Raw genomic sequence first — 20,887 nt, 5'->3', positions numbered from 1 at the left:
TTACACACAAAACTAATTATACAGAGCCTAATTTTATAGCTAAAATATCTATAAGCCAAGAATACATCAACTACTTAGCTCACTGCCTAGGAACCAACCAGAATTAGGCTTTATTAAAGATGAAACATCTGGAGGGGATGAGGCCTAATGTGGTTAGGTTTTTCTAACATCGTCATTCTTCCTAAACCAGCTCCTTACATCCTACTGATTAGGAGTAGGGAGAGAGCACAGAGAGGGCATGGACCAGAATCAGAGCAGTCAACTCTTGGCAGATAGACCACTTGCTGATGAATTTACTTCATGGTTCCCATCATCTTGGCTGCATTTGCCTTTCCCAGAATGGCCCAGAGGCATGTCCTTGCCTTCTCTCCAGGGGAAAAGAGGTGCATAGCCAAAGATGTGAGAGCGAGCGTTGACCAAAATAACCCACCCTTCCCTGTGTATGAAGCTGTGTAGGAAGCCATTCTGCCCCTCTGTATCTCCAGGCCCGTAGGAGCAGCAGCAATACAGCTGTCAGTCACCACACAGCATTTTATTCATGAGGAATTAGACAGTTTCAAAAGCCAAAGTGCACCTGAAATTGAGCCCTCCCGGCCAAGCATCCAGAATCTGAGCTCCAGAGCAGTTATCAGGGGTCTTTTATGTGACTCTCTGAGGCACTTATCCCAAGCAGATGTGATTCCTAAGCAAGAACCCCAAGCCCACTCCCCTCCCAGCACCTCTTAGTGGACATCATTCGAGGGAATAGGGTGGGTGGCCCAGGCTGAAGGAGAATTCACAGCTACTGCAGGCTCGGCAACCTTAACCTACCCACCTCCAACCCCGTCCTCCCCAAAAGTCATGAAAACTAGCAGACTCCAAAGGGAAGGACGAATACAAGAAGACAGAAGAAAGAAAATCATCTTTATAATGATTCAGCTCGCATTCCCAGGGCAGCCTGGCTATGGAAAACACAATTTGTTTGTTCTGTTCGGTTTCCTAGAGTAGCTGCTCTTGGGGGATTTATGTGCATCTCCCTTAGCAAGACACAGCTTGTTCTTGGAACAAGTTGTCCAGCAAACTCTCCAGAGGTGGGCACTGTTAGTGTGTTTATTTTCAAGGAATAGATCACGGTCCATTATAAAACAAGTCTTGGACTCTGAGTTCCTCAGCTTGGTGCGCAGAGATACTAACTCAACTGCTGGAGGAACCAGTGATGGTGATTCTGGAGGTGGTAGTCTTTTCTCTGATTAAGGGCTGAACCAACAACCCAGTTAGGGTGACCACCTTTTCAAAATGCAAAAGCAGGACACATACAGGAGCCCTATCCCCTCCATGGCCCTGCCCCTGCCACTCCTCTCCTCGTCCCCTGAGGCCCCCACCCCTTGGCCAGACTGGAAGCCGGAGCCAGAGCTGGGCCGTGGTAAAAGCCACCCAGGGAGCCCAGGCTGCTGTGAGGAGCACCAGCCCCTCCACCTGCCCTGGGCAGGGAGTCAGGGGGCCTGAAAGCCCCCCCAGGGCATGCTGCCCAGGACAGGTGGAGAGTCCAGGGCTCCCCACAGCAGCCTAGGCTCCCTGGGCACCTCTTACCATGACCCAGCTCCGGCTTCCGACCTGGCCAGGGGACATGGTTGGGGGGGGGGAAGGAGGAGCAGGGGTGGGGCTTCATGGTGAGGGGGGAAAATGCCCACCTCACCCCCCCACAAACACTGGGAAGAGGCTGGTGCCGTCCCTGAGCCTCAGGCAGGTGCGGAGCGCACCCCAGGGAATCCAGGACACATGCTGTCCTGGAGTCATACAATCCGGGACCGGGACTTTGAACTCTGCATTTCTAGACTGTCCCACCCATCAGGATGGGTGGTCACCCTAACCCCAGTAGGGTGTTGGGGACACTGTGCTGTGAAAGTGCTGTCTTTCAGAAGAGATGGAAAACTAAGGTCCTGATCACCTGTGTTTATAAGTCCATAGTACTTTCATTCTCACAACAGCAGGGGCGCTAGCCCCAGTGCCCTTGTCAGTTGGGTAACTACATTTGACCTCTCTAAATTTCCCCAGTAGTTTCAGATGGATACAGTATTCGCCTTTGCTTCCTGTTATACAGTGTTGGGTAGTCCACCCCAGAGGTGGCTGCAGTTCACTGGTTGAAGTAATTGCTGTGTGTATATTACAGATGGTCCTAAATCACAAACTTCAAGTTTGGAGTTGTTCAGATCTGGGAATCTGGTTTGCGCCTGTGGGGGCTAGAGTATTAGCAACTGGGGTGACCTTTTGTAGTTACTTTACCTTTTGAGGTCAAGAACTGTCTGTGTGGCAGAATTACGTGGCATCTTTTCTTTTGGAAACAGCTGCTACTGTGGCTGACCGGAGGTGGAACCTCAGAATGAAGTGGGACTTAATGTAGCTTATAAACAAAGACTGTGATAACTTGATTATTTTTTGCTGTTGATGATATTCTTACCCAATTAATGTTTTGTAATTAACTTAAGATTGGATTTGAGGAGACATAATAGGTCCCATCTCTCTGTTCTAAATGTATTCCAACGCAAAACGTAATTAACTTAGAGTTAAGGTTGCTCAAATGTCTTTCCTCACAATGCAGAGACTAAAAAGCAAGGAAATTGTAAGTTAAAACAGCCATATACAAGACAGTGCCAGTCCCACTACCATCATGACATGTCACCATACTTCACATGATCACCCTGTCTAACGAATTCAATTTCAATTCAAGAGTGCTATCATCTTCAGTGCACATATCAAGAAATTAATACTACACAGCAAAGTACCAGCTTACCAGTGTTCTGTAACATATTATAGCTGTACATAGGAAACATATCTGTTTATACATCAGTGTAGCTGTGTTTGTTTCATAACTGACCTGATTATTTTAAAAACACACTGTAAACATATAGTAGAATTTTGTTTGTGGTCTTGATGTGTTAAATTTTGGGTATATAATCCACTTAGACTTCTCTTGTTGGCTGGTACACAGTATGATTGTAGTTTGAAGATTAGAATTGTTATTAAGCCGTTAGGTAGCGTAGCACGGGAAGGCTGGAGTTTGCCCTGAAGTGTGCCAAATTTGGAAGCTAAACTGAATCATTAAAGTATAAAACAGAAGTGGCTAGCTGGATTCTCCTCTCCCTTACACCAGTCTAATCAACAGATGTTTCACTGAAGTCAGTGGAATTAGACCAGAGTAAAACTATTGTCATAGGAAAATAAGGCCCAGGGATTTTAGTTCTGTTTATCTCAATGCGATCTTAGCTCTGCGGTTACTAGCAATGCCTTCTTAATGGGTATCATTTTGTGCTGTACCTCTAAGAAGCTCAGGACAAAACTTGCAACCCAGTGGAAGTAGGGGCTAAGATAGCTGTAAGCACCTTCATGCCCTTTTTGATTCTGAGGATTTCTGGGGCGTTGGGAAGTGCCCTGTGAGGTGTTTATGGGTAGCAGCACTACCTGAAATCTTTACAGTGCTACGTAGTATGGCCCTGCCTCTTCCCAACATGCCTTTCACACAGCTGGGCTCCCTGACCTTAGAACACCCTGGCTGGTTTTACTGACAGGTTGTTTCAAACAGCAGTCTGTCAAAGCACACTATGGAACCTGTAGTGCACTGTAGCAGGGCCCCAGGGCAACATAGTATGAGGCATGCTAGTGCACTGTAGATTTACACCCTGCTGGCTGTGCACTAAGTCTCCTTGTAGACAAGCCTACTGTGCCTGTGCTGGAGAATTCTGCCCTGGCTCAATCAGGGCTTGTATGGTTCCTTTACACCAGTGGTTCTCAAAGCCGGTCCGCCGCTTGTTCAAGGAAAGCCCCTGGCAGGCCGGACCGGTTTCTTTACCTTCCGCATCCACAGGTTCGGCCGATCGCGGCTCCCACTGGCTGCGGTTTGCCACTCCAGGCCAATGGGGGCTGCGGGAAGGGCGGCCAGCATGTCCCTTGGCCTGCACTGCTTCCCGCAGCCCCCATTGGCCTAGAGCGGCGAACCGCAGCCACTGGAAGCCGCGATCGGCCAAACCTGAGGACGCGGCAGGTAAACAAACCAGTCCGGCCCTCCAGGGGCTTTTCTTGAACAAGCGGCGGACCAGCTTTGAGAACCACTGCTTTACACCACTCCAGTCACATACAGGGGGTGGGGCTGAGCTGAGGGGAGAGGCCCTCTCAATATTTTTACGTACGATATGTATATATATATACACACGTTCATAAAAGTTGCTGAGTGCTAGAGGGAAGGTCTCTTGAAGGAGTCAGTGATTCTAATTACTAGCTACCCTTGTGAACAATCTCAGGAGGCCTGCTCCCTGGGCCAGCAAAGCCTGAAAACAGAAGAAGACATGCTCAGCAGGCTGGGGGTTGGGAGTGGGCAAGTATCGCCCAGTCTGTCAGGACTCGTTTGTCTGATCCATCAGTTATTTGTGCCCCATCAATGAAGATTGTGCAGTTGGCATGTGAGGGGTTCACAATCCTTCCATAGGATTGTCTCTGACTGGATGTCCCACCAGGCTCTGTCATAAAAATGGGGATACAATTCTAATGATGTAATCCCTGGCCTGAAGCACTCCCCATGGATCATAGCAGCTCAGTCATTCCAAATGAAGCAAGGAACTGCACAGCAAGACCTCTAGCCGTGGTTACAAAATGGTTTCCATAATGTCCTGCTTACTGTCCTCCTACCTTCTGGCTCTGCCAGTCAGTCTATCCTTTCCTCTGGCTTTACTGCTCACAGCTGGTACTGTTTTGGAAGCAGGCTCACTTGTGTTCGTAGTGCTTTGTCCTCCACCTGAAAGACAGGATGTACAAGGAGCTTGGAGCTAGTATATCCAGCAGTTGGCTAGTGCTGGAAACTGGTGCTGTCATAGCGCCTCTCCTACAGCTCTGCCACATGGCATTGAGCTAAGAGACGTCAGAAAGTCATAGCAATAAGGTCTGTCTGGTGGTTTTATGCTTTGTACTCATGCAGGTGGGGGCCAGACTCATTTTATCGCTAGAGTTTGTGAATGTATTTCCTACAGAAGGGGGCTGTGTGGGAGGGGAGGAAAATATAAAGCTGCAAAGCCAAAACTCCCCCTGACCACAACCCCCCATTATCTCTGTTTCAGTTCAGTGTCATTTAGCTACCACGCTGCCCCCCAGGATCCTTCTGCAGGTGTCAGTCCCATTCTTGAGAGGGGTAGGGAACATGGCTAAAGGAGGCAGCCACTAGGAAAATGCAACCTGAAGCATGCATGGACCTTATATTCCCAGGTCTCCCTATATCCAACGTGTCCACTATTGAGACGGTACTCCAGCCCCAACTCCCACCTGCATAGAACTCCCTCACTGGTCAGTGTATGTGAGACCCCAGACCGCAGCATGGTGTAATGAGAGCGAATGCCCAGTAGTTCAATTTAAGGCCATTCACAGGCACTACTCACCTCTCCCTTCAAAAGGAAAGGACCTGTGCTGGAATTTCCTGGCGTTTCTTCCCCCTGAATGGGCACAGAATGCACAAAAAAGCAGTAGGGTTATATAGTGAAAGCACAATGGAGAACATGTTGTTCATGTGATGTGTTCTAGCAGCAAAGCCTCACTACCTCGGTACATCTCCTGAGAATGGGAACTGTGGTGGATTTATCCTAATTAAGAACCTGGCATGTGCCCCTGGGAGCACAGATGATGAGCTGCAGGAGAGTTTTGCAATCTGACTCCTTGTGAAACCAGCGCTTGGGAAAGGAGCCAGTTCTAAGCTTCTCTAAATACTATAACATCATAAAGAGCAGAGAGTTCAAGGCTTAGATCCTCAAAGGCATTTCGGTGCTCAACTCCCATTGAGGATCTGGGCCCAAGTTATTGAATTAGTCACGGCTGCACTCTGGGAATGGAGAGTAGTGACACTACACACACAATTCAGATCCACTGAGCACTCTGCAAAACAGAGAGTGCTGAGATCTATATGCTGATTTTAGAGCCATTTCTGTGCAGGCCTGATGGAAAGCAAAGTATCCCACGACTGGATCTTTCACACCTGACATGGACCAGTGAGCCACATGTTCATGGCTAACAAATGTCAAAATAGGACCGGTGTGTCCCTTCCTCACCTTTCTTACTGCTGAGATTATCCAAGACTGGCTCCCCATCCTTATTAAAGTCCTCCTCAAACCTGCAAGAAAAAACAGGGCATTGTCAGATACAAACCCACTCACTTCAATAAGCAGCAGGCAGGTCTACGCTCAAAAGTGAAGTCAACCCAGCTGTGTTGCTCAGAGGTATGAAAAATCCACACCTGAGTGGCATAATTAAGATGACCTCTCCCCCTAATTCTTCTGTTGACCTAGCTTCCCTCTCTTGCGAAGGTAGATTAACTATGCTGACAGACCTTAAAGTCTATGAGCCTCTGAGAACCCTGCCCATCACTGTAGTGAGTGGCTACACTGAAGTACTGAAATGCTTCAGCAGCTCAGCTGCAAGTGTAGAGTAGCTCCTAGGGAAGCCATATCCACCAGTCACATATACTTTCACCACAAAGGAGACCTTCTAAAGGCACATTTTACTGCGCACGTTACTTACGCCAAAGGAGACTTTCTAAAGCTTTTATACCAGAACAGACCATCTTGTATTCTGTATATGCCACAGGGAAACTATTTTAGGAATCTTTTGAATTTTTTAATCAGGATTATTTTTTGTATCCACCTGTAAAGCCAGGTGCCCTTGTTACCATGAGTCCAATTATGCAAGGTGCAGGGGGGAGCCACGCAAACTACTAAAAATGACCTAAAATTGTTTTTCTCTAGGAACACAGGATTTGTCATACTAGAGAAGTGGCCCATCTAGTTCAATAGTCTGTCTCTGACAATAAACTTAAAAGGTCACAATATCGTGGACTCCTCTTGGTGGTGCCTCCAGTTAGGAAGTTGGGAATTTCCCCTTTCCATTGGTATAAAGTACCCAATTCTATGCCCATATAGCTGCGAGATACTGGACATTAAAGCTGTGATATCTTTATGTATAAAAAAACTATTATTGACCTGTCTGAATATTAATTGGGCCCAAGCCAGGGTAATTTTTGGGGTGGAAGTTCCACATCTGGGGGGAGACAGAGGAAACAAATCTATGGCAGATTGAGGGGTTTGTTTTTAATTGTTTCATTTTAAAGACCTCCATCTTACCTAGGCAAGTATTGCACCATGACTCCAATAACATGACAGTGTCACAAGACAACTGAAATAATATAACGACTTAAATCTTAGAGGTAAAAAGAGCCCTCCAACTCATCCAGGGGTTAAAATGTAACACATGTACTACCCATCTCTTTAATCCTGGCAGGGAGACTTTTATTTTAAAAAAGTGGGAGCCTACTGGAAGCTGTTTGGTGATTTGGAACATTACAGCAAGTCCCAGGGAGATGGATCAGTGAGCAGAGTACAGGTGAAATTGTCACAGGTGCATGATAAATTAATTTATCATATGGTTTTCTACAGCGTATATAGGGCAACTGCTGAAATAGTGAATGGTAAAAATTTATCAAAACTTCTCTGTGGGAGCTTTCTTGCCAAAAGCTTTCTGCCCTGTGCACACAGTTCCACCCCCAGAAGCTCTCCACCTACTACATATAATAAATAAAGTAATAAGTATTAACTTTATGCACTTTCATAGCACCTTCTGTTTGAGAATCTCTAAGTACTTTACCAATGTTAATAAATGGAGCCTCACCAACCAGCTGTGAGCTAGGTGAGTATTATCCCTGTTTTACAAATGGGTAAACTGAGGTACAGAAAGGTTAAGAGCCATAATTTCAGAGGTGCTATAAACCCACAACTCCCAATGCCTCTCTAAAAAAGCAGGCTTTAAGTGACTTTCTCAAGATCACATGGGAAGTTTGTGGTAGAGCTGGGCACAGAACTGAGATCTTCCAGCTGACAGTTCTAGCATGTAACCAAAGGACCATCCCGCATACCTGTCTCGTAAAAGCGCTCTGTACAGTACACGATATGAGTCTGGTACCAGCAAACCCCTCTGTCTAGAACATATAATGATACGAACCTTCAATCCAGTGCATGTAACGAGCCCTATTCCAAAGCCCTTGGGTCAGTGTGTGCAGTGTGTTCCACTCCCAAAAGCCACCTGGCCAGTGCATTTCAGCTGGGTTGCTAAAGAGGCAGAATGTAAATGAAGGGAAGCTACCTCATTACTCTGCAATACCATGATGAGAGTCATCCCACAGTACTGTACACCGTGCTAGTCATTGAACTGACACAGGATGGCCCTCCCCTTAACAGAGAGCACGCTAGAATGTCTGAAGGAGGTTACTTTATAAGGTACGGGTGATGTAGCTGGGCTGGCTTTTTATGGAAATGAAAAGGAGAAATCATGACGACTGGATGACAAGGTTTGAAATATCAAAGCGGATTTGCCCAACTATCCCTTCTGGAACAGCCCCAGCTTCTTCCTGCCTCCATCAGTCCCATATGCCTGAAGTTGTGGAGGACCAGTGGAATTAGCTGGGGGTCAACCCCTCTATAGAGGTAGTGAGAATGGGATGTGATTCAACTCCCTCTTCAGCTCTCAGAGTCCCTGTAGAACCCATGCTGATCAGCCCCTGGGATTTAGTGTTTCACAGTTTACCAGCTCACAATGTCCCATCAGAATATAGAACTTATCATTCACCGTAATAGGGCCTGTAGCATGCTAGGCACCACAGGGGTGTAGATGACCTACATGTGCTCTGACTTTTCTACATCCCAAGCCCGTCGCCATTCGCCCTTTGCGTTCTTGTGGCGCGCTAGCCTCTCAAGGTCGATCTGATCTCGTTCTTTTTTCCATCGCACGTATTCTGAGCGTTCCCGTCCAGTCATGGTGAAACCCATGTCTCCTGGACTCTTCTGGAGAGGTTTCCCTCCCTCCTAGTGGAAGCAAATGAGCAACTCATTAATACAACGCCATCAACCAGAAACTATGTCCAATAAGGTTTCCGGACTAGGCTGGTGGGAATTCTATTAGAAACCTTGTAAACAGCTTGCTTTTAGAAACTGGTAACAGCTGCTCTGAAATGTGACTTTTCTGTCTAAATATTCCCTGTCTAGATATATGCCTTGAGTTGTAACCCTTTTGAAAACATGTTACTATGCTTGTGTGTGCAAATGGCCAACGTTACCTGATTCCCATTTTCAATTTACCTGATTTCTGTATTCAGTCCTAGTAATTAGATGCATAAATTAGGCAGCAGTCATTCATGCACCATGTCTCGGCAACTTCACACTTCGCTTAATAGGTTAAAAAAATCACATCCATGTTGTTATTCCTGAAAAAGGCACTCACCCAAAGCAGCCCAGTGTTGTCTAGTGTATTTAGCTAGTCCTAGAAGTGCTTGGAACAGAGCTCTCCCATGGTTTTTCTGTAGAGAACAATTTCTGAGTAACTAAATTCTTATGTGAATTCAGAAGGCCAGGGAATAAGAATTCCAAAAGACCCTGGAACTCTTTACTGATCCAAGGTAACAGGCACAATCTCTTCCCCCAACCCTTTCACCCTCCAACATTGGGGCGTAGGGAAGAGAGTCACTTTGCAACCATTGGTGAGTGCTCTGTAGCTCAAGATGCACTGGCTGATGCTGACTCCTGGTTCAGAGTGCACTGTATAATGAGCATCACATGCATAAGTCAGAACAATATCCTTTGAGCAGGGGATTGTTTACTTTCACCACTTGTGCCCTCTCTCTCCCTCATGTTGTAAGAGCTGAGAGCTGTTGCTGTTCCAAGTATTTAAAATCTCAACAAAGAGACAGTGCAAAACAAAGCTGAGTGTATCAGAGGGAGATGTGTGTAACACAGTGACAGATTAATAGACTCCACTGAAGGAGGAGGCTGAAGTTGGTTCCTTTTCCCAGTTCCTTATTTGTGGTACCAGCTCTTTACTCAGAGTTCCCTGTTCCTTATTCAAAGGATTTATTCAAATTATATTTTTTTAAATCAATGAAATTTCTAAAAATTGAATCTTACAGTAAGTTAATGTGATAAAAATTAAATGGCTAATTCCTTAATTACTTATTAACTAAATAATCAGATGAGGAGCTGGGATCTGAGTGGCTGTATGTGATTAAATAAGTCTCGGTCTCCTCAAATGACACATCCCTGCGCACATCAGACTGCTCTGAAGGACTGCGTCATGCCACTTATTGACCAAAGCTTTGTTTATGAGCAATATGCTGTCACCTGTTATGCCACCACCCGACTTCCATATTGTAAATGGTGACTGAACTGGGTTTTGACTGGCTGTATGTGATAAATTAAGTCTCAGGTCAGCACAACCATTGAACTGTTCTGCTGTAGCTGAGACATTGGAACTCCCTTATTTGGAACTTCTTTGCAAAAAATTGTGGCCCATGTCACCAGCCCTCCTCCCCCTAACCTCAAACACATACACACCCGTTAGCTAGGCAACAGGCACAGTAAACAGGGGAGTCGGAGGATGAAGCTGTGGCTCCTAGGCTTGCAGGTAGAGGGACTTGGTGCATGTTGTATTTGTTCCATCCGTTGGTTGGTTGTTCTTTGGGAGGGTGGTGTGGCTGGGCTAGGGGTACTGAACTGGCCTAGTGAGATGGGTCTGTTTGTGTCTCAGTGAGGGCCTTGTTGCTGTGATTTGTGGGGCTTTGAACAGAACCAGTTTTTGAAATTTGAGTGGTTATTCCCTCCCTGTTTGTGAGGGAAGGAGCTGAGAAGTGAGGTTTGGTATATGTAAGTTGCCAGGCGAATGGGTATGGTATCCTGGATGAGTTTTGGTGGAAGCGTAGAGAGGAGTGGGATTCCTGTTTTAGGTTTGGCTCTACACCAGAGAGCAGATATGGCTTAGAAGAGAGCAACTGCTGTGATCCACCTTGGATGTGCTATGTTTTACTTTCCGTAAGAAGACGGAAGAGATTTCTGGTGTTTGAAATGCAAGCTGGTGGCTGTAGTGGAGGAGAAAATACGTCGTCTGGAAGCATAATTTGAAATATTGTACAGCATCTGAGACAGTGAAGACTTCTTGGACAATCAGATTGGGAAATCACTGTCAGATGCCACAAGGGGATGGCTCAGCAATAAGGCAACTGGAGAGAGCAGAAACCAAAGTGGACAAGTGATTTGTAACAAGAGAGAAAGAGAGCCAAGAGTCATTTCAACTTCTCTAGAAGTATCAAAGCTCAGCAGTCAGCTACAGAAGAACCTGTCTCTAGAGGAATGGAAAAAGCTACCAGGGACATACCTGATGGGTGTTCTTGTGGTATGAAATGAGCAGCAACCAAGTGAGGTTCATCAACCATCATAAGAATACAAACAATCATCATTGATAACTCAATATTAAGAAGAAAGGACAGAATTCAGCAAGGGACACAGGGACAATAAGACAGTGTGCTGTATCCCTGGCATGAAAATATGAGAGGTAACTGAAGGACTAGACAAGATCATGAAGTTGTCTGTCCACTTATGATGATACACATTGGAGCCAATGACACAGCATCACATGGAACTGTTCAAATTAGAGAAGACCTCAGGCACCTTGGAAGGGAGTGGAAGAAAAGGAAAGTCCAAGTGATCTCATCAGAGATCCTTCCAATCCAATGAGCAAGAGAAGGCAGAAAATACAGGAGGTAAACTGTTGGCTGCACAGCTGGCGTGAGGCTGAAGGTGTAGGTTTTGTGGAACATTGGGCCACATTCCAGTGGGAGTGGGGGCTGTACATATGGGATGGCTGGCATCTCACAGATTGGGGGCTAACCTTCTGTGTAGGAGACTAGTTGGAGCAGCTAGGAGGGCATTGAGCTACCAACACAAGAGGAGGTGCTAGGGAGACAAATGCTGTACAAAACTAAAACTCAAGACATCACAAACAAATTGAACTGATGTGACAAAACATGTGAGGAGAAGACATTTTTCAGTTGCTTATATACCAACGCTAGGAGTCTGGTTAACAACTAAGAGGAATAAGAAATTCTCATTGATGAGAAAAATATATACAATTGGCAATACTGAAACCTGGTGGGACATTTCACATGATAGGTTATCACCTCTTCAGGAGGAATAGAGTGGGTAAAAGGTGTGTGTGTCGGGGGGGGGGCACTCTACATTAGTCATTGTTGCTTGTTTTACAATTATTGATAATCAGGGATCCTAGAAATCCGTTTGCCCTGGAAAAACACAGAATTTGCATTTTTTAAGAGAATCTTTAGTTTTTGCATTTTGTGAAAAAATAAAAACAGGTACAATAGAACCCTATTGTCCGAGCTTCTGACCTGTATAGCAGAACAGGTAATATTTAGATTTGATAGATCCTGAAATTTGTCTCAGCACAAAGATGTTTTTGTGTCCATAAGTGAAACACAGACTTCATGAAGGAGGCAGAGAGACCGATTTGTTGAAGAATGTCTGGTTTGCTGAGACCTCCACTGGCTCTGGCTAATCTAACCTAGGATGTGAGATTTTGTCACACACATTCCCCCTCCCCCATGTGTCCTTTTCCTTCCCCACCTTTTCTTTCCTATCCTTCTCCTTTTCCCTTCTGTCTAATAAGAGCCTGGCTTAGTTGGCCAAGGCTGCTTATTTTGCAACACTGCTGTAAATTCATGACCAGAGAGTCAGATAAAAGCAATTCCCTAAACAACGCAGTGCTGGTACAAGTTTCCCAGGTTTTGGAGTGGCTAATAAGACTGTGTGCCAAGTCTGTATTTCTCTAACAGTGAGGTTGCAAGTGAGAATCAACACCAGAGACAGAAGCTGCATACTTTATCTTTGCTGTTCTTTTCTTTCCCCTTTTGTGTGTGTTTTGTCTGAGCTTTTAGAAAATGAGGTCAGGCTACAGAAATAACGACAGCTCTAGTCCATTTCAACTAACTTATTCCCTGTTTCCCAAAAACGACAATTATCACCATCGTTAATCCCATCCAAGAGACTGTCAAATGCTTTAACTGGTTTTCCTTCTTTTTCTTTAAATAAAGGAAAAAAAGGTTTTAATGGTGTGTTTCAGAGTAGCAGCCATGTTAGTCTGTATTCGCAAAAAGAAAAGGAGGACTTGTGGCACCTTAGAGACTAACCAATTTAGCTTTCGTGAGCTACAGAATGCATCCGATGAAGTGAGTTGTAGCTCACGAAAGCTTATGCTCAAATAAATTTGTTAGTCTCTAAGGTGCCACAAGTACTCCTTTTTTTTAATGGTGTGTTTCTCATGGCACTAAGCTGACTGAGGTCTCTGTGTACCAACCCTCAACCTTGTTTATAACTGCTTAATGTTGGATAGAGAGAGGGACACGTTAACACTTTGACTCTCTGGGCCCATATATTCCATCTAAATTAATACAACAGGATTGTATTCCTTGCTGATGCTAAGCTCTCACATAGCAGAAGCCAAGAGTAATGCTTCCTGCTATCTCTGGTTGGCTATGATACTTTCTCCTACCCTGATGGACGATAACCTGGCCTAAATTATTCACACCTTCGTTACCTCTCGGTCGGCTGAAAGCACTGTGCTGCACCTGGGCATGAAACCATCAGCATTTAGTAAACTTCATCTAGTACAGACTGCTAGAGCACATCTCCTCAGCAACATAGGTTGCCACGAACACGTCACACCTGTCCTCTGCTCTCTATACTGGCTTCACACAGAATTTCAAATAAAGTTCAAAGTATCATCCTTATCTTCAAAGCATGGAATGGCCCGAGCCCAGGCTCTTGTAAAGGTTTCTTAAATTCCGGAACAAAGACGTGGTCGACAACTCCACTCCTCAGGCACAGTGGCACTCTCTACAATAAAGGTAAAGTTTGTCTGGGCAGTAGACAGAGCTTTCTGGGGGGCTGGTCCCATACTGTGCAATAAACTCCCCCAGGAAGTAAGGACAATCACAAACCTCACCACCTTCTGCTCCAAGTGCAAGGCTCACTTCTTTGACCGTGCCTTCTCTAACACACACACAGCAATATGCATATTTAAATAGTTAAGATAAAGCTAAAACCCTGCCAAAACAAGATACTCCACTACACATGCTTCTATCCCTGGGTAGAGGATGAGAGAACAAGCACCATATAACAGCTGTGTAGTCACACTGCTTAATGCACTACTGGAAGGTGCATTAATGCTCAGAAGGTGCTCAGATACGGATAAGCTCAGCATAAGAACCTCTACAGAATAGATATAAAATACTTAGGGTTTTGTAAGGCATTTGACTTAATACCACATGACATTCTGGTTTAAAAAGTTAGAACAGTATAATATCAACAAAGCACATGTTAAATGGATTAAGAAATGGGTAAGTGAGAGGTCTCAAAAAGCAGTTGCCAGTGGGGAGTTATCATTGAGCATATGTGTTTCTAGTGGGGTCTGAAAGAATCAATACTAGGCCCAATGTTATTCAACATTTTCACCAACAACCAGGAAATAAATATAAAATCACTGCTGATCAAATCTGTGGCTGGCACAAGGATTGGAGGAGTGGTAAATAATGATGAGGACAAAGCAGTCCTTCAAAGTGATCTGCATTCAAATAAAGTATGTTTTAACACATCTGGGAACAAGGAATGCAGGCCATACCGGCCGAAGGAGGGACTGTCCTGAGAAGCACTGACTCTGAAAAGGATTTAGCATCACAGCAATGTAGGCCTGGAAGGGACCTCCAGAGTCGTCTTCTCCATCTCCCTGAGCTGAGGCAGCACCAAGTATACCTAGACAAGTGTTTGTCTACCTGGTTTTAAAAACCTCCAATGATGGGGATTCCACACCCTCTCTTGTTAGTCTCTTCAAGAGCTTAACTACCTTATACTAAGGAAGTTATTCCCTAATATCTAACCGAAACCTCCTTTGCTTCAGATTATGCCCATTACTACTACTCCTACGTTTGGTGGACATGGAGAACAACAGATCAAGCATCTTAAAGATTATAATGAAGATGGTGAAGTCTTTATCAAGTCCCCCCCAATCTTCTTTTCACAAGACTAAACATGCCTGTTTTTTAAAACCTTTCCTCTTAGGTCAGGCTTTCTCAACCTTATATCATTTTTATTGCTTTCCTCTAAATTCTCTCCAATTTGTCCACATCTTCTTAAAATGTGGTGCCCAAAACCGGACACAGTACTCCAGTTGAGATCACGCCAGTGCCGAGCAGAGCAGAACAATTATGTCTTGCATACGACATTACTTGTTAATATCTCTCAGAAAGATTCTAGTCTTTTTTGCAACTGCATCACATTGACTCATATTCAGTCTGTGATCCACTGTAACCCTGAGATTGTTTTCTGTAGTACTACTGCCTACCCAGTTATTCCCCATTTGTGGGTCTGATTTTTCCTTCCCAAGCATAGTATGTTTCTCTTTTCTTTACTGAATTTCATCTTGCTGATTTCAAACCAATTCTCCACTTTGTCAAGGTCATTTTGAATTCTAATCCTGGCCTCCAAAGTGTTTGCAAACCCTTCCAGCTCGGTGTCATCTGCAAATTTTATAAGCATACACTCCATTCCATTATCCAAATCATTAATGAAGGAGACAAGCAACTGAACAAGAGCTCTCAGCGCAAAACTGTGGCAAAAAGGGCGAATGTGATCCTTGGATGTATAAATGGAAGTAAGGAGTAGGAGCAGGATGTGATTTTTACCTCTGTTTATAGCCTTGGTGAGATCGACACTAGACTATTGCATCCAGTTCTGGCATCCATATCTTAAAAGGGTGTTGAAAAATTGTAAAGGGCAAAGAAAAGAGCCACAAAAATGATGTGAGGGCTGCAGAAAAGGCCTTGCATGAGAGAGTGAAAGAGCTCAATCTGCTTAGCTTTTCCAAAAAAAAAAAAAAGTTGAGACATGACTTGATTACAGCGTATAGTAGTTTTCAGTGGACAAAATATTGGGTACTGAAAGGCTCATAAATCTAGCAGAGAATGGCTGTGTCAAGGCTGTCGCTCCAAGTGCAGAAGTGGGGCCTGCAAGGATTTTAAAAATTAATACTGGCCACTCCAGGCTTGTATTAAACTCCCAAGGATACAGCTTTTCTCTGACCTTGGCTTGGTAAACGCTGCCACCACCCAAATACAAAAAAAAAAACCCTTGGACCCAGGAAGGAGCACTTGGGAATTCCTCCCTGTGGGGTACCCTCAAGTCCTTTCACCTCCCCTCCAGGGAAGAGGTGAGAAAGGAAACAAGCTGTGGCTACCAGCTAATCAAACAACATGCACAAACCTCTTAGGACACCAAAAATCCAATCCTGTTCTTAAGAAAGGTAAATTTTATTAAAAACAAAAAGAAAGGAAATATATCTGGAACTTAGGCTTTTGCTAGATTTTAAAAGAGCAATTCCAAAAATCAAGCACCCAAAATAGCTTTCTTGGGAGTTCAGCTTAAAGGTTGCAAGCAAACAAAAGCATCTGGGTTTAGCACAGAGCGGTCCACAAGCCAATAAGAAATAACTCTAATCGCGTCTAGCTAAACATTCTGATCTACTTGCACATTTGCAGTTCAGCTAAGTAGTTCTAGGCATGATCTGATGATTTATGATCATGTCTGGCTCAAACTTTACACAGCATTCCTGCTGCCCTGTCTCTTCAGTCCAGGGAGCAACAGATAAAGGGAAAGTTTCTTTCCCAGTTTTAAAAAGTTCTACCTTCCCATTGGCTCTTTCGTTCAGGTGCCCATTTTTTTTTCTTTACCTTGGGGACTTTTTAACCCTTTACAGGTAAAGCAAGTAAAGAACAGCTACCGAGAGGGATTTTACAGTAACTGGCTGGCTGGGTGTCCATCAAAGGGAGCTACCCCCCTTTATTTATCACAGGCTGGAAGCTGAAGCCAGACAAATTGACATTAGAATTAGGCACAAAATTTTAACAGTGTGGGTGATCAACCAATGGAACAAATGATCACAGGAAGTGACGGATTTTCCAGCTTTTGATGTTTCCAAATCAAGCGTGGATGCCATTCCAGAAAACATCATTTTAGTCCAACACAAATTGTTACTTGGCTCAATACCAGGGTAGCTGGATGAAATTCCGTGGTGATATACAGGAGATCAGACTAGATGACCTAATGGCCCCTCTGGCTTGAAAATCTCTGAATCTATGAAACGCTGCTACTGGCCCTTTGGCACATGCACCTTTATCAAAGTTTCCCCTCCAGGTGGATGTTGGATGCAGTAGTTAGTTGTGTCAGGATTACAGACCATAAAAACCCCTTAAGGAGAGGCATAATTTGGTGATGGCTGCAGCAATTTTATGCAGAAATTAATGAAGAAACTTCCTATCTGTGCAAAACAGGGCCTTAGCATACAGATCCTTAGGAATGCTTAAATGCAGGGGTCACCAGTGATCAGCACTAGCAGCAGCACCAATTGCTCAAGTAAAGTATTTTTATTATAATACATTGCAATTTCTTTACTCATTTTACAGTTTTAGCATCAAAGCGAGCAAGTACTATGTCAACTGAGTACACATCATTTCTTTAATGGTGAACCATGCATCTTATTATTTACATTTGCGATTAAGTCTAATCGCAGAAATAATCAAAAATTTGACACTCGTCTATTTCCACCAGAGATTTCTGCGTCTGATAGTAAATAAGTTGAAAAAAAACAAGATGTATTTTTGTGGCTCCATCTCAAAATAGTGACTCATGTCTTCTCTAATACCATTCGCAGCAAAAAAGGAAATGTCCCTACCACAGAAAAATCCTTCATCGGCTTCTCTATAGTACTTTTCCATGTAACTTGAATATAACAATATTTAAAACAACGTTCAAATATTGATCAGTTCAACAGAAGTCAGCAACATTATTTGCATAACCAATAGAGTTTATTTAAACAAAGGTGTTACCATTATAGGTACGAAGTTGCTGTTATACAACATTTTATATGTTTCCACAAACTTGGACAGAGGTCTGGCATTTCTAGTCTGGAATTTTGGAATTAAAAAGGAAAGGAAGTGTGGATATTCTAGCCACAGATAGAGTTCTCCAAATTCTTCTAAAGTGTACCAAGCCACATTACTCTTGTAGTACAAGTCCCATAGCAACACTTAAGACTGGATCAGCTAATTGTAGTGTATAGGAATAGGGCAGTATTCCTTTAAGTCATTTGTGAGCACTCTAATGGTTTTCACAGTTTTCTATATTTTAAAAGCTATCAGAAACCGCTCAGAACAGCAGTATGCATTAAGCTAGGCCTTGCATGTTTGCATGTAGTTAATAAACAAGATTATTTGGGAGCTCACTGAGCTCAAGCCTTGTGTTCATTTTATATTTGTTTTGTAATGAGCAAAACAATAACAAATGCTTTTATATCTGTAACACAGTTAAACAAATGTTGATAAATTTAGCCATTTTTCCTCCTCTTAATTAATCTAACAACAAACCAATGTTCCTATACACGTCTTCATTTTTAACTATCGTATAATTTCTGTGAAAACATTATAGCTGGATTTGCAACAAACTGGTTGCATATGGCTTTTTGTTGATTTGTACATGCATTTCCTATGTTAACTAACAAAATAAAAACTGGGGTAATATATTTATCAGACAAGAAAGGAAATGGCATAACATCTCTTCATGAAATAATGGTCACAGGGGATGGGATGGCACATGGGGTGACCTGAGATGCGTTATGTCATGTACAGTCTGTCAAAACCCTCTTCCTTATTTAAGCTCTATGTACAATATGGAAATGGGACAGGACCTAACAGATGGCAGCATGTGCAGGAACAAAGCTTCAGATCGGCAAGTAGTATGTCCCAGATCCTTCAGAACAGTCTGTTGGCTGTGGGGATGTGTCATCTGGGGTGACCCAAGACCTATTTTCTCATGTACAGACACTCAAATCCGAGCTCCTTATCTGATTATTTAATTAATAAATAATTAAGTAATTAGTATTTTAATTCTTTATAACATTCAAACACATTAATTTGATGACATTTCTAAAAAATGAGTCTTACATGAATATATTTTGAATAGATTTGGCCTTTGAATAAGGAACTGGGACCCATGAAAAAGAAGCTGGTACCACACCTAAGGAACTGGGAATAAGGAACCAAATTCAGCCTTGTACTGGAAGTGAGAACCAACTCACCATGGCCTGCTATCAAGTAGAGTCGTATAATAGCTGAATAGCTAATAGAGTGAATAGCTTAGCACAAAACGAGTCCTGGGATGTTAATTTTTGGTGGATAATTCACTACTCCACATTTCCCACCTTCAAAGCCCACCCTCTCCTTCCACCCTTCTCCAAAACAGGAATTAATCTCCCTAGCATTTCACTGCAGATCAAAATAGACTGGAGGGAAAGGAGTGACTGAAAAACCTGTTGCCAAGGAGACCCACCTGTGTGTGCAAGGAGACTGGGGGGAGGGAGCAAGCAACAGCTCATTAGTTCTTTACCAAAGGGAGTCAGGGACTCGGCAAGCCCGTGCAGGAGCAAGAGGGGAGGAAAGATGCTCAGCCCTCCATTCTTGGGCAAAGGAATGCCAGGCTGTGGTCCTAGAAGCCCTGTTCTTAGACTGACAAGAAGGTCATTCTGAAACACTCCCTGCAGCTTCCAGCCCCTCCCCTAACTGCTTAATGCACATCCCGAGGGGCATGCCATGGCCGGTGAGTGGGTTTAGTGCTCAGGAGAGCAGGGAACAGCAGCAGCAGTGTGAGGCATACATGGTGCAGGCGGGCTCTGTGCAAGCTTCCCCAGCTGCCAATGCACCTCTCAGACCTGACCTATGATGACCCCGACACCTCTCCTGAGCAGAGACTGACAGCCCTGCCACCTGACACACACACAGATGAAGATTAGGCAAGATCTGGGAAATTAATTTCTATGGGAGACCTAAGATAAGACTTGATCCCGGCTGTGCACAGGTGAAAGGCCAGAGCCTTCATCCATCTTCTCACCGGATCCCCTAGCAAAATTGCTGGCGGCTCCAAACCAGTGAATGACAGAGGTGTTGCAGCTGTCAGATGGCGTGTTTCTCACCGAGTATCTGTGCTGTTTATCGGGTAAATAAAGAGAAGATGTACATCTGCTGCCTGTCAAGTGCAAGGGTGAGGAGCTGTTTACCAGACTAGGGCTCTGCTCAGCTTGGACGCAGCTGTGTCTGCTGGACCTAGTGGGAGTCCAATCAGGCAGCCCTCTGCCCCTCTGCTGGGTGCAATTGGGATTGATGCTTCGGAGCCCATCTGTGTTCTCCTAATGAATCGCATGGGAACGGGAGCTATTCAATTTGTGCTCCATTAATTAAGAGTGTCTGATATCAGGGGAGCCAGTGCTTCCTCCAGGGTTTGCATTAAACAGCCAGCAGGAAGGCACAAACTTTAATTTACTGCAACCCTGGCCAGCTCCTGCTAAAGCAACGGACTGTGGCTAATGCAGCCTGAATCTTTCAACCCACAAGCAAATGATAGCCACAGAGAAAACAGCTAATGCAATGGCACTCGTCCTGTGGCTGGGCAAGCATTCTGGCAGCAGCGTTGGCATGCTGGCCTGGACAGCCACCTCTGCCTTTTGTTCCCTGCCTCTGTGAAAAGATGCTGTTCACCTGTTTATGCTCATGCTGTTCTTAGAGTACCCTCTGCTGGCCCTTCTATTGAACAGCACCGAGATAGGATTCAACCCTCACTGGATTTCCATTTCACACAGTCTGAGGTGAGTGCGAATGTGATCACAAAGAAAAGACCATGGGGAGAAGGGGGAGGGCCAGAGGCATCCCAGAATGAAGACGTGGCAAAAGGACCTTCCAACTCACCAGAAGGAAAATTAGGAAATGTTGCTTTATTTCCAGGTACAACTCTCTTCGGAGGAATCTCGGGTCATAGAGCTGAAGTCAAACTGGCTGATACAGTAAAAATGCGTGGTCTGGCTTATCACTAAGGAAAAGAACTTCCGCACGATTTGGAGATTCTTTGTAGAAATCCACCTTATGTCACTCTGGAGCCAATCTCTACTGGGG

At 44.3% G+C, this 20,887-nt stretch overlaps 1 protein-coding gene across 3 annotated transcripts in view; it reads right to left on the bottom strand.

The window, feature by feature from the left end:
* CCDC9B (coiled-coil domain containing 9B) overlaps positions 1 to 20,887 on the bottom strand; it is a 162,888-nt gene that overhangs the window by 29,774 nt on the left and 112,227 nt on the right. For all 3 annotated transcript variants that reach the window (XM_037900487.2, XM_037900486.2, XM_027831533.3), the window contains exons 7-10: positions 8,680 to 8,864; positions 6,063 to 6,124; positions 5,400 to 5,453; positions 4,660 to 4,765 (exon numbers count right to left, since the gene is read on the bottom strand). In XM_037900487.2, coding sequence (XP_037756415.1) covers positions 4,660 to 4,765; positions 5,400 to 5,453; positions 6,063 to 6,124; positions 8,680 to 8,864 — 407 coding nt within the window. The remainder of the gene's footprint in view (positions 1 to 4,659; positions 4,766 to 5,399; positions 5,454 to 6,062; positions 6,125 to 8,679; positions 8,865 to 20,887) is intronic.

This window comes from Chelonia mydas, chromosome 6, assembly GCF_015237465.2.
Source record: "Chelonia mydas isolate rCheMyd1 chromosome 6, rCheMyd1.pri.v2, whole genome shotgun sequence".
Taxonomy (NCBI): Eukaryota; Metazoa; Chordata; order Testudines; family Cheloniidae; genus Chelonia; species Chelonia mydas.
This window is presented reverse-complemented; position numbering and strand designations above follow the sequence as displayed.